Here is a 13,335-nt window from a genome sequence, read left to right on the forward strand (position 1 = left end):
GTTGGGGGGTCGACCTATATTCCGGTTCGACCTATAGTGTGGTTTTTACGGTAGTTGCTCGCATTGATTTTCATACTGCCATAAAGAAGAAGGAAAAGAAACTTAAGACGAAGTGGTTGGGCTCAATTTTGTATAATGGGAAGTTCGGCTTCTTAAGTTCTTAGGGGAGTCAAGACGGTGATATATTAAAATAAAAATCGAATCGCTTTCCTTGTACGCTCTCCACTTTGCTATTAATGTTTACGGAAACGGAAACCAACATACTATTCTATTATCCAGTATAGAGCGAACTAGTGACAGGTATGCTAGCGTTTAGATATCTATTGATGCGATCTAAGCGAGCGTTCTAACGATTACAGAACTGCCAGTGCTTATTAACAATACATGTTACCTGCTTACCCCATTTAAGATCTGATGAAATTATATGCCAAAGTATTTATACTTGTGAAGAAGACACGACTCTGTCCAGCAGCATCGCCACGCTCGGACCCGCTCTGCTCACGCTGCTGGTCGCTGGTGTCTTTGGAGAAGGTGCCCCTCGCTGCCTCGCTGTTCCTTGAACTTGTAGCATCCTTGAAGGACACTGCCAATAAACCTCTTCTCAATTGGTGGAGGTTGCTGGAATTCCCCCGTTGCTTACACCCTGGAGCTTCGAACCCGAACGCTTCCGCCCATCATAACCGACAACATAGACCCGCCAGCCCCTGTGCCCCAGTCCGTCATCTGCACCAGGGTGCCTCGGCAACGTGATCCGAAGGTCTTCAGCGGTCTGATGAGGTTCTTTCAATGAATTACTCACTACTGAGACATAGCCTCAGCGCATTGAATGACGAAGCCGTTCGTTACCACAACAAGCCATTCATTAAAGAAAATACAGCGAAAAGAGAAAACAAAACTCGGCAAACTAATCACAAAAACAAAAGAGGAATAAGTCTAGAAAGAAAGCATATAAGTCAGAAGGGGCCTACAGTTTCATGTTTCGCACTGGAGCTGTGGGATGGACTAGAAGCGGCGACAGAGGCGGAGCTCGAAGTGGAGTAGCGGTGACAAAACTAGAAGCCATCGAAGAAAATCAATCTTGGTCACCCTAAGGCGAACACCAGGGATCCACTAATGCAGGAGGAAGTTCTGCAAGTTTCACTGTGACGTTGGGAACTTGGATAGGTCGCCCTAGTACGGTAGGAGGTCTTGTCACCGGACATCAAGTCCAAGGGCTTCACCTCTGGGACCGGGCTTCATTTCTTCCAATGTCGGTCGGCACCTTATCATCAGGCAGCCATGATCAACACTGCTGTGAAGACAGGCATAGTGGAGACAGATAACGGCTAGACGCCCTTGCAGCATTTGCCAGCCGGAGCTCGGGCACAGCGCTGGAGACGCTGGGCCACCTGGGTCAGACGCCCTGCCGATGTTCGCCAACCACAGGCTGCAGGAAGAAGTTGGTCATTGTGATGATCCCAGGTGGGAGCCTGCAGCGGCCTTGGGCCAGGAACTCGACTGGCCGCTACTCCCACACCCTGGTCATCTTCTTCCCCCTCTTCTTTTACGTCTCCCATGATGGCTGTCGCTTGCTTGCTTCCTTGCTTGTTGCTCACTTCTGGCACTTACCCACTACGATCACGGCACTCGCGCACTTCACGTATCACAAGTGGTACAGATGACACCAATGTGGAGGACTGGTTTACGTCGTATGAATGGGTGAGCGCGCATAACAAATGGGACGACGCTGCGAAGTTGACCAACGTCATATTTTATCATACTAGCATTGCCCAACTGTGGTTCCATAACCACGAAGTCGACATCCCAAGATGGTCAACTTTCGAGACGTCTTTCACAAAAGTGTTTGGTCGACCTGCTGTCCGCAAACTATGCGCCGCTTGCAAGCCCGTGCACAGCAGACTGGTGAAACTTTCACGAGTTACATTGAAGAAGTCGTCGACCTTTGTAAACGTTCAATGCCACCATGCCCGAAGCTGATAAACTTCAGCACATCCTTAAAGGCATCGATGACGGCGCATTCCAGATGCTTTTGACCAGGAATCCGCGCTCCGTTTTTGAAGTGGTCACGTTATGTCAGAGCTATAAACAGTTGAAGAAGCAATGCACCCTGACTTGGCAGCCTCTGTCGACCACTGACTCGCTATCGAGTCTCATTGCCATTTCCGATCACTCTCCACTGCTTCAGCAGATTCAAGACTTCGTACGCGAGGAGGTTGCCCGTCAACTTTCCTTGGTCCCCTTCACTCAGGAGACGTCCTGTCGTCTGCTTCCGAAGCTCCGTACTGTCATTGCTGAAGAGGTCGTTTAAGCTGTTCGTGTCACTCACCACCAGCCAACTGTGGCCGCACCTCTTCCCTATGCGCAGACAGTGCAGCCTGTAGCCACGCCTCTTACGTATGCGCAGGCAGCACAGCCTGTAGCCACGTCTCTTACGTATGCACAGGCAGTGCAGCCTGTTGCCGCGCCTCATACCTATGCGCAGGTAGTGCATAGGCCTCCCCACCCGCCTTTGTCGATCCTGAAACAGTCTGCACCACCTGCCACTCCTACTGCTTCTTGGGCCGGGCCGAGAGTAAGCAATCCATGATGGACGCCTGACAATCGTTCCATTTGTTACGCCTGGTGCACGCCAGGACACGTCGCTCGCTATTGCCGCCGTCGCCTTCAAACTTCCGACGACGCTGCCAGGCCACTTCACTGTGTGTATCCTGGAGAGGTACGAAGATGACACTGTCTTGTCTTCTTACCTCTCCACCTATTCTTCGCCATTTCGACCCGACAGCTGCAACTCAGGTACACACAGACGCCAGTGGGGTCGGTCTTGGCGCCGTCCTCGTGCAACGGAAGCCCGGCTACTCCGAATAAGTGGTCGCCTATGCGAGTCGTACGCTGACAAAAGCAGAGGCCAATTACAGCGTAACTGAAAAAGAGTGCTTGGCTCTAGTATGGGCACTTGGCAAGTTCCGCCCATACTTATATGGCTGCCCATTTGACCTATAGTAACGGATCACCACGCGCTTTGTGCGCTCACCACGGTGAAAGATCCATCTGGCCACTTAGCACGTTGGGCCCTCCGAATCCAGGAGTACGATATTCGCGTCATCTACCGCTGTGGATGCAGGCACACTGACACAGACGCTCTATCCCGTTCACCTCTATCTTAAGACTCAGCGTGCGGAACCACTTGCGCTCATCCCCTGTCATCTCTTGACCTTGACTCGATTGGCACCGAACAATGCCGTGACCCTTGGATCGCTTCTCTTTTCGCCTATCTTTCTGGATAATCGACCACCCCTGTATCCCGATCCCTCCGACGCCAAGCTGGTCATTTTGCCATTCGTGATCAGCTGCTCCACTGATGCAACTATGCTCCCGAAGGTCGTAGATGGCTACTAGTCATTCCCCGCAGCTTAAGATACCAAATATGTGCCTCTTTTCAGGACGATCCGCAATGTGGCCGCGCCCTAGTATTTAAGACTGACGAACGTATTCGCCATCGCTACTACTGGCAGGCAATGTACACTTTTGTCCGAAAGTTTGTTCAGTGCTGCCCTAACTGCAACGTCAAAATTACCACCTTTACGTGCGTCTGGCGCCTTGCAGCCGCTTCCGTGCCCTGCCAAACCCTTTGATCGCGTCGGCTTTGACCTCTACGGCCCGCTTCCCGTGACACCGGATGGCAATTGGTGGATCATAGTTGCTGTGGACCATTTGACACGCTACGCCAAAACTGCTGCTTTACCGAATGCTACATCGTGGGATATAGTCTGTTTCGTCCTTCATCGCTTCATCCTTCGACATGGTGCAACTCGAGAACTCCTCAGGGATAGTGGTCGCGCCTTCCCCTCTGAAGTCACTGAAGCTCTGCTTTCAGAATGCCACATTATTCATCGAACGAGCACGACATACCATCCGCAAACTAACAGGCTCACAGAATGGTTTAACGGCACTCTCGGTGATATGCTCGCATGTAGGTGGCATCTGATCACGGGAACTGGGACCGCGTACTTTCTTTTGTGACGTTCGCTGCATACAACACCGCGATACAAGCTACTACGGATTTTCACCTTTCTTCCTCCTATACGGACGGGAGCCTTCGCATACCATCGACACTCTATTTCCATACCGTCCTCACGCTTCCGAGTGCTTACCTGTGTACGAAGCTGCCAGACAAGCCAAAGAGTGCCGCCAGCTCGTGCGCACCTTTACATCACAAGAACAACAGCGCCAGAAGAAAGGCTGCGCCGACTCACTTCTAAATCTCGCGTATGCCCCAGGGTCTCTTGCATGGCTGGCTGTTCCTTGCCAAATTCCTGGGCGTTCCTCAAAACTCGTTCCAAAGCACGAAGGGCTTTACCGCATCTAAGAGCGAACGTCCCCGGTGAATTTTCTCATTGAGCCACTTTCTCCATCTGACGACATGCACCGGCATGGGCATGACCTCGTCCACGTGGAACATCTGAAGCCCTACCATAACCCTCTGCCTCCAACCTCTTAGGTCACCAGGATAGCGCTTTTTCTGCGAGGGTGATTGTGAAGAAGAAGATGCACCTCCGTCCAGCGGCATCGCCATTGCTTGGCCCGCTCTGCTTGCGCTGCTGGTTGCTGGTGTGTTTGGAGACGGTGCCCCTCGCTGCCTCGCCGTTCCTTGAACTTGTAGCGTCCTTGAAAGACACCGCCAATAAACGTCTTCTCATACTCTTTACTTTCTTTAACATCTGTCCTTGTAAATAATATGGGTAGTTCATGGGCACTCTTTTATTCGTCACTGTCATACAAACTGTTTTTCCTGTGTTAATCACCATCTGCCACGTTTGACACCATTGTGGTATATATTCAAGTGCACTGTTTAAGGTTATCTGGTCCTCACGGCAGGTTATTTCCTTGTAGATAATGCAGTCATCTGCAAACATTCTTACTGTACATTAATACTGTGTATTAATGTGTAAATCATTGATAAAAAATGGCAGTTTCGCCCGAAAGGCGAAGCATCGATTGCGATAGCAAATTAGTAGAGAGCTATTCGGAGTAGGGATAGTAGTTTTATCGGCTGCATAAACTTGGACACATTGGCTTACTAACTTAATTAACAATCGTGGTGTCAGCGCGCACAAGCAAACATGAATAGATCACACTGAATGACCGCAGACAACGACTGTCAAAACGCTGGCAGCAAGCGCAGGTTCGCGCGGTCTATCGCTTCAACGGCAACTGAGCAGCGAATGGACAGCTCGCATACAAAGGTCAGAGCCGTGTGGAGATAAGAGACAGTGCGGGCGACCGGCACAGCCGGGCAAAGTGCAGAGGAGAAGTTGTTGGCAGAAAAGAAGCTGCCCTCTCCCCTTCCTCCCGCGCTGCCTTCCCGCTTTCATGCTTTCGCGTGGGAGATTGAGTGGACAGTTCCCTTTGCACCCGGTTGCAAGATAAGCATTTGGTGAAGCAGCACAGCGTCGCCCCACCTTCCTCCCATACCCCCACGGCCTTTCGCACGACGGTCGCATTTGCTTTCCGCCGTGCGTTCGCTCTCCGTGATAGCGCGCCTCCCCCGCACGCTTTCGCTCGCGCATACGGTGCGCGGCGACGATTTCATCGCCCTTGGAATCTATACGGAACCTCACAACGATGGCGATGACGACGGCAATGACGACGGCAGAAATCCGGTTGAAGTGTCCATATAATTGCTATCGCAATAAAAGAAGAAAGAGGATAGGAGCTAAAACGGCACCTCGTGGGACGCCAGATAGCCCATCACCGCAATCCAAAGAGTAGTCTTTGTAATGTACATATTGACGTGAATAGAATCTGGAACGTCGACCTACAAGATAGCTTTTTATCCACTTGGTGATGTTGTTATCACCGAGGTATAGTGGATAAGTTTCTGAAGTAACTTAGGATGGAAAACCCGATGGAACGCTTTGGATAAGTCTCGGAATATCATGTCGGTTTGACTGCATTTGTCCATTGTAAGCACTAAGTCAGGGATTGTCTCAATTAGTTGAGTAGTCGTAGATAATCATTTTCTAAAGTCATACTGATTAGGGACAATTAAGTCGTTTTTTTCGAGAAATGATAGTATGTGTTTTAGGATTATATGTTCGAGGATCTTGTCGGCCGTACAAGTAAGCAAGATTGATCCGTAATTTGATCTGCTGGTAAGGTCGCCTGATTTATGTATAGGGATAACCTTAGCAGTTTTCCATTTCTCCGGAATTTTGCCTATTTGCAATGATTTTAGAAAAATAATCAGTAAGAACATTGACATCTTTGACAGAACTTTGACATTTTGGTGGTTTTTCAGACATATTTGTATTGCTTGGTTTCTGGAGCTCCTCTTCAAGTGTCAGTGATAAGCCGCCGTGCTTATAGATCTGTGAAACAAACATGAGCACCAATGTGAATTGTCAATGTGAAGCAGACGAATACCATTTAAGGTGTGCTGGGTGCCATTCATGTTTTTTTCTAAGTGCATCTGTATGGAATTGAAAACCGATTTCTACTATTACGGATCAGAAACACGGGCTTCGACGTTATGTGCGAACAATTTCAATGTATTTTTACACAGTGGTAACACGTCTATGTCATCCAAACATTTGAAGAAGGAAGCTGCACCACAGAAACTTCGGTTGTTCGGTTGTAACATCGTTGCGCTTTCAAAAAAAAAAAAATTAATCGTTAAGCAGCGCGTACCTTGCGTAGTTCAAAAGCACTCAGCGGCTGGCGAAGGCAACAATATTCAAAGCAAAGCTTTCTTTGCCTACTTTGCCTACTTTCCCGGGTTTGGCATGGCTGCTGTTGGGTCGGTCGCTATCTCAGCAGATATATCTGTGGGTATATGTGCAAATGTTATATGAAACTACCAGCCAATGTTATACAATCCTTGTATGCTGACTGAGTATTCAGATAATAAGCATAATGATTAATACATAAAATTCTTACAAAAAATACATGAAGATTGCTCGGGTCCCTGGTATCTTTAAAACCCACCAACCCGTTAATGTAATGGCAAATTACAATAAATGGATTCATAAATTTGCTTCATTTCCTTTGATTTGGCCTCTAAGAATGTGCGTACACACGTTCTTGGCGAATTCTTCAGAATGGGCATTTCTCACAACGATTCCTACATAAAACGTGAAGATTTCGTGTTAACCAGCTTACCCTAAAGTATTTCTAAATTACACAGATTTGTTACTAGAATGTGGAATTATATTTTGCCGAATCTTTGATCCGCCTTTATTTTTATTTAGCCATTCCGTATATCGCACTGGGAACGTGCCCGTTCTTGGCCAGAATGGGTACGTCGCATTGTGGACACATCTGGTTGCAGAATCTATGGCTCGACTCTGTGCGCACAACCCGTCACCACCACTGTTACCTCGACCAGCCTCCCTTGTGATATCGCTGCATCTCACACGGTGCATCACGGTGTTTGTGTTTTGGCATAGCTTGTGAATGACGCGGTGCATAAACATAAAAAGTTCCTCACTATAAAGTTGTGGTCGAACAAAATAAACATGCCATGTGATTGTGTAGGATGAAAGTGAACACCTTTAGTTCTAAACCATTTACTTACCACTTTATTCACTACCATAGAATCCAACATGTGCGTTGGATCTGCAGAATTTTTTTAAAGATGATAAATTTTCTTTGTTTTGGTGAGAGTTACGTATAATTAGTGCCAAGACTTGCAAAGGCTTATGACAACAGAATAAACTAAGCCCCTGAAGATGAAGAGTGCGCAGTTGTTAATTGTGTAAACTTGAGACACACGGCCTAATCGCAGGCTCGCAGACCGCACGTATTATTGACAGGAATTGCTGGCTATTGTTTTGCCAAATGGACTAGAACTTAGAGCATTGGGGATGTGCCACTGGATATGTGCAGAATGGACAACTTCGGTTATTGGGTTTGTGCCCGTTCATGGAGGTGCGCTATTAGAAATTCAGCGAGAACTGTGCGCACGTAGTTAGATTATTTAATAACAAGATTCATTCAATGCACGCATTCTATCCAAATTGATAACCTAAATGTCTTTTTTATTACCTGCGTACGAATTGTACTAATGCTCCTGTTAGTCAACGTGAAACGGAAGAGCACAACCGACTTCCCCCTGCTATGCTAGGCTTCCGAGCTCACCTATCCACCCAGGATGCCCTCATCCAACTGCACCATGATCTCCTAAGACCAGAGAGTGGTAGAAGCACCAAAGCCTTACTCGGCCTAGACCTTCACAAAGCATTTGATAACGTGAAGCACACTGCCATAGTAAACAGCTTGGCCGAGTTGCAACCAGGAGAACGCACGTACAATTACATATGCGCTTTTCTATCCAACCGTACGGTCGAACTCTCGGTGGGCAATCTAGTCTCCAAACCGATCAAACTCGGAGATCGCGGCACTCCTCAAGGAGCAGTTTTATCATCTTTCTTATTTAATCTCGCAATGAAGTCGCTACCATCCAAACTCGACAAGATACCCGGCCTGTGACACACTCTCTATGCCGACGACATTACGCTCTGGACGACCACGGGATCCGACGGACAAGTCGAACGAAAAGACCCTGCAGAAGGCAGCCGACACAGTCGTCCAGCATGTGAGTGACGCGGGTTTAGAGTGCTCGCAGAGCAAATCGGAGATACTAATACTGCGACCCCCAGACTGGCGCAGAATAAAAACCCCACTACCCAACATTAACGTGTACGTCAACAACACTGCAATACCTCACATGGATTATATGAGGGTCCTGGGCCTTTTTGTACAAAAGAATCGCCACAACAACTTCACAATTGATCGTCTCACCATAGCAGTGAATCAGACGGTCCATTTAATCTCCCGAGTAAGGGCACGCAAGCAAGGTATGAAGGAGAAGGAGCTACTCCAAATCATCCACTGCTTTGTCATCTCAAGGCTCACCTACGCTTTTCCCTACCTACATCTACTCCAAACTGAAAAAGCAAAACTGGACCGCCTCATTCGCAAAGTGTACAAATCTGCGCTGGGGCTCATCCGTACCACCCCTACCGAGCACCTCCTAAGCCTGGGGTTGCACAATACCGTGGAAGAACTTCTAGAAGCACACCGCATGGCGCACATTCACCGACTAAAGGGAAGCAAGACAGGCCATTGGATCCTGGACCGCATCGGGCACAGAGTGTCTCCAATGCACTATGATCCTGCCACCGTTCCCCCCAACATCAGAAAGAGGTTCATCATCAAGCCACTGCCAAAGAACATGCTGGCAGGTCATCACGACGGCAGACGAAAAGCAAGAGCTCAAGCCCTGCACAAAACCCACGGGTCCAACTCCGAAGCAGCATACGTTGACGCTGCTCAATATTCCTTGCCACATAACCCGTACGCAATAGCGTAATTAGCCTCCCCAAGATAATCCAACAACAATAACAACAACAATTTATCCCCAAGCAACACCAATACGGACGGCCTGTTCTGTGCGTGCCCTCAACTCGGCGGAGGCACAAGAGGCGGCAATTGCCCTCGCTGCAGCAGCCAGATTTACAACCATAATCAGCGACTCAAAGATTGCCATATCCAACTTTGCACGTGGAATCGTGGCCCCAGCCACACTACGACTACTGCATCCCCTACTGTCCCCTAAACAACAAGATAGTGAAGAAGAACCCACCCCAATTGAATTGATATGGGTCCCGGCTCACGCAGGGAACCCGGGGAACGAGGCGGCCCACCAGTGTGCTCGAGGATTCATCAGCCGAGCGGTGGGTCCCGTTTCCGACCCAGGGGACCTGGTCAGCGAGCCGCTGACCACATACCACGAAATTGCCCAATACTACCGCCTCGCAAGACGGACAAAACCCCCACCTCATCCCAAGCTCACCAAGGGACAAGAAGTCACCTGGCGCTGACTCCAAACGCACTCCTTTCCCAGCCCACAAATATAACGCACACTTTTACCCTGACTTGACAGACCCACACTGCTCATTATGTGGGTCCATAGCCTCCTTAAATCATATGCTCTGGGACTGCAGAGAAGATCTCCCCCCCAGCAGATCTCCTGGCCGCTCCCTCGCCTGAAGCGTGGGAAGCGATACTCATGAACCCGAACCTGGAGGTTCAACTTCGGGCCATCAAAAGAGCTGAGGAGGTGGCTGTAAGGCACCACCTGGTAGCCACCCCTCACTAAGCAAATTAACAAAATAAAGTTGTTTCCTCCTCCTCAACGCGATTGACGAAAATAGGCAGGCACGATTTGGGCGAGGCAGCATACAATCATTGCAATGTAGACATTGATAGCTTCCTTTCGCTAAAGCAAACAGCTAGAAGAAAGCAATTTTCAGAGGCAATGGTTACCACTGACCTGCAGTGCTGCAATAACGTGCCTCCTGGCATGCAGGAAAATATCTTCGTCGGTCCAGTCCGGGTGCTCAGCCTTAATGCGCAGGGCGTGCACGTTGTGGTAGCGAAAAAATAGGATGCCAAACGCCAACAGGCCAGGGTTCTGGTTGGTCCGCGGATCGCCCAAAACTGCGTGCATCAAAGAACGGGACAAATCAATACGTAAAGGAGAATTGAAAGTAAAAAAATCACAGCATATCCACGGGGTGAATGATCATGAGTGGGCGAAGCTCCGGGGGGAATCATCGGATCTCCCGCTTAAGGGGATGCTAGCACAAACGCGTTAGAAACGTGCAGTACTCTCTAGTAAGGGGGAGCGGCCACAGCGTCTTACGCAGCCATTTACACATGCCGGAACGTGCACCGCGTTTGCCGACGCCATCACATGACTGCTGAGAGAGTATACCCCCCCCCGTATTCATAAACGCTCCTCAACTTGAACTTGACTTGCCACCGCCTTGGGCAGCGCGTTCGAAACGCGTTGAAGGTAAGGCGGGGAGGCCACAGCGTCTTACACCAGCTTCTTACACGGGCCGTAACGCGCTAGCACAAACGCGTTAGAAACACGCTAGAAACGCGGCCTTTCGTTAATGTTGGGTATTTATTGCCATCGTGGTGCGTGTGTCTATGTGCGCTTCGTGGCATAGTGGGCTAACGCCGCGCGCTCGGAAGCGAGGGGTCCCTGGTTCGATTCCGCGCTACGGACACAACTTCGGAATTTTTTTTCTCATTTTTCTCAGACTGGTTACACACTACTACTACTACGATGGGGACGGAACGGGTGCCGCTATAAGGAGCTTCGCTCCTAAAAAGTGGTGGCTCTTGGTGCGACGCTTGAGCGAGAGATGGTGTCGCTCTTGGTGCCTCTGTATCTAATTTGTTTCTTTTCTCACTGTCCTCTTTGTGGCGGTCATTGCTATGTTCCGCTCACTCTACTTAATTATATTGGGCGCGAGGACCTACCTTGGCGCCACCTGTCACCAGTGTCTGAAATATATAGCGATTTTCTGCTGTTGTCTGCTACCCTTGCAGACGCATGGCTCAGTGCCTGGTAAATGGAAGTGTAAAGCTGGATCGCATGCCGTCATGTGCTTTGCCTTTTGTTATGCTGCCGCACAATTTTGGCCATTATTCTAGAACGCCCTGCCACTGAACACTCGACTCAATGATGATTGTCTTCCCCTTTGAAACAGGCAGCGACAAATAGTCACCTAGCCTGTTTGAGTTCAACAGGCATGCTCTACACGGTTTTCATTCTAGTGCACCTCTCTGCAGTCTTTTTTCTCTTGTTTAAAGCTTCTCTATCTACCGTGCACCACTCGCTATACCTATACCTGTATCGAATAAAGTTCCAAATCGAGCGCGTGTTCAGAGGACTCACTGAACATGCGCTCTGGGTTCATGACGCCCAGGTAGCGTGCCGGAGGCGAGTTGAACAGCGGGACTCGCTCCTTGTTCTTGGGTGGCAGGCCATCTTCGGCCACGCGGAAGGTGCCATTCTCGAATGAGCGCATCGTGTTGGCCCAGGTCTCGCTGGTGCTGTACACGTACGAGGCGTCAAGCCAGCTGGTCGCCAGGTTCGTCTGCGGGGGAGATCAGAGAGTGACTACAGGCATCGAATATAATCAATCAATCGTTTCATTATTTACCGCGCCCAGGAACAACCATAAGATCTGAGTGCTAGCGCACGCATCCACTAAAGAAAAAAAAAAGCCCGAAAAAAATGTGGCGGCCCTTCCACTCCGTGAAGATGGTTAACCAGCGAAGCTGAAACATGCGGCCCCGGTGTTTATCACTAGTTTAATCCCGACGGTTCATTAAAGCATTCCTCCATTATGAGGTTACACACACGTTTGGCTGCAATGGAGAGAACGACGTCACTGACAGTATGCCCGCAGTCCGCCGTTGTCGCTTGCGATTCTTCGAAATTGAATTGGTTCAAAATTAAATTCGTCCGTTACGTAAGACAATGGATAGCTGATACCCCCTTAAACAATTGGCTCATACCCCCGTAAAGGCGGCCTCTCCATTACGACGACCGAAGTGAAATCCTACGCTGGAATGATTAACGGCAACGCAGCCAGCTGTGGAAAAAAGCGACACCGAGGAACACGGGAGCAGTGGCACGAGCGCCTGATGAGCACGAGCATGCCCGCAACTCGAGGGGCGCCAACGAGCTAGCTGAGGAAGAAGACAACGCTGGAGCCAAGCTAATGATCATAGTTTTCTGTCACTGGTGATTTCGCCTAGCCATATAAAGCTTCGCTTTAAAAACCTGCAGGAGAATGGAAAAAAAAGAATCAATAAAAAGCACAATTTTGAAAAGAAGGCTGTACATACAACAAGGCGCAAGGTGACTACAAAAGAAAACAGAGAAGGGCAGTTCAACAATGTTTGAAGCTTTGACAACAATGCAAAGCTCGGAAAATAACAATGACAGAGAGTTATGAAAAATAACGAGACCATGAAAAACTTCACCTGCCCTTCCCCTGTCGAGAAAATGTGGGTAAGCGAAGCTTGTGGTGTGTGTATCTGGCCTTCGTCAGAGTAATGTTCAGAAGCCGTCGCCTCGGGATTCTCTGATCATCGCGGAGGGCGGGCCTCGGCTTCGGAAGCCCTCGCCTCGGGATCGTCGGCTCTTCGCTGACGGCGAGTGTCGGCTACGGAAGCCCTCACACTAGAATTGGCACATCGACGACGAGCCCTTTCCCGAGCAAGTTCACGCCGGCGTTCATCAAAAACAGTTCGCTCCTTTGCAGGACGCACCACGTGTGGCCATCCCATATTGAGCTTGGACCCTTTCTGCACTATTGCCAGGATTGGCCCACTTTTCAGTGTGACACCACCACCACCGCCGACACTTGTGAGCCTATAAAGCTTCGCTTAATAAGCGTTAGAGAGACTCAGTATTCTGTGGACGGTTCAGTGTTGGTGATGACAGGCAGGAACATGGAAAGGTCTTTG

At 49.3% G+C, this 13,335-nt stretch overlaps 1 protein-coding gene across 1 annotated transcript in view; it reads right to left on the reverse strand.

Moving 5' to 3' along the window:
* Window positions 1-13,335, reverse strand: part of LOC119443216 (dual oxidase-like) — a 128,612-nt gene that overhangs the window by 90,711 nt on the left and 24,566 nt on the right. Inside the window, exons 4-5 of the mRNA XM_049663163.1 lie at window positions 11,753-11,954; window positions 10,334-10,500 (exon numbers count right to left, since the gene is read on the reverse strand). Of these exons, the coding sequence (XP_049519120.1) occupies window positions 10,334-10,500; window positions 11,753-11,954 (369 nt within the window). The remainder of the gene's footprint in view (window positions 1-10,333; window positions 10,501-11,752; window positions 11,955-13,335) is intronic.

Source organism: Dermacentor silvarum, chromosome 2 (assembly GCF_013339745.2).
Source record: "Dermacentor silvarum isolate Dsil-2018 chromosome 2, BIME_Dsil_1.4, whole genome shotgun sequence".
NCBI classification, from domain to species: Eukaryota; Metazoa; Arthropoda; class Arachnida; order Ixodida; family Ixodidae; genus Dermacentor; species Dermacentor silvarum.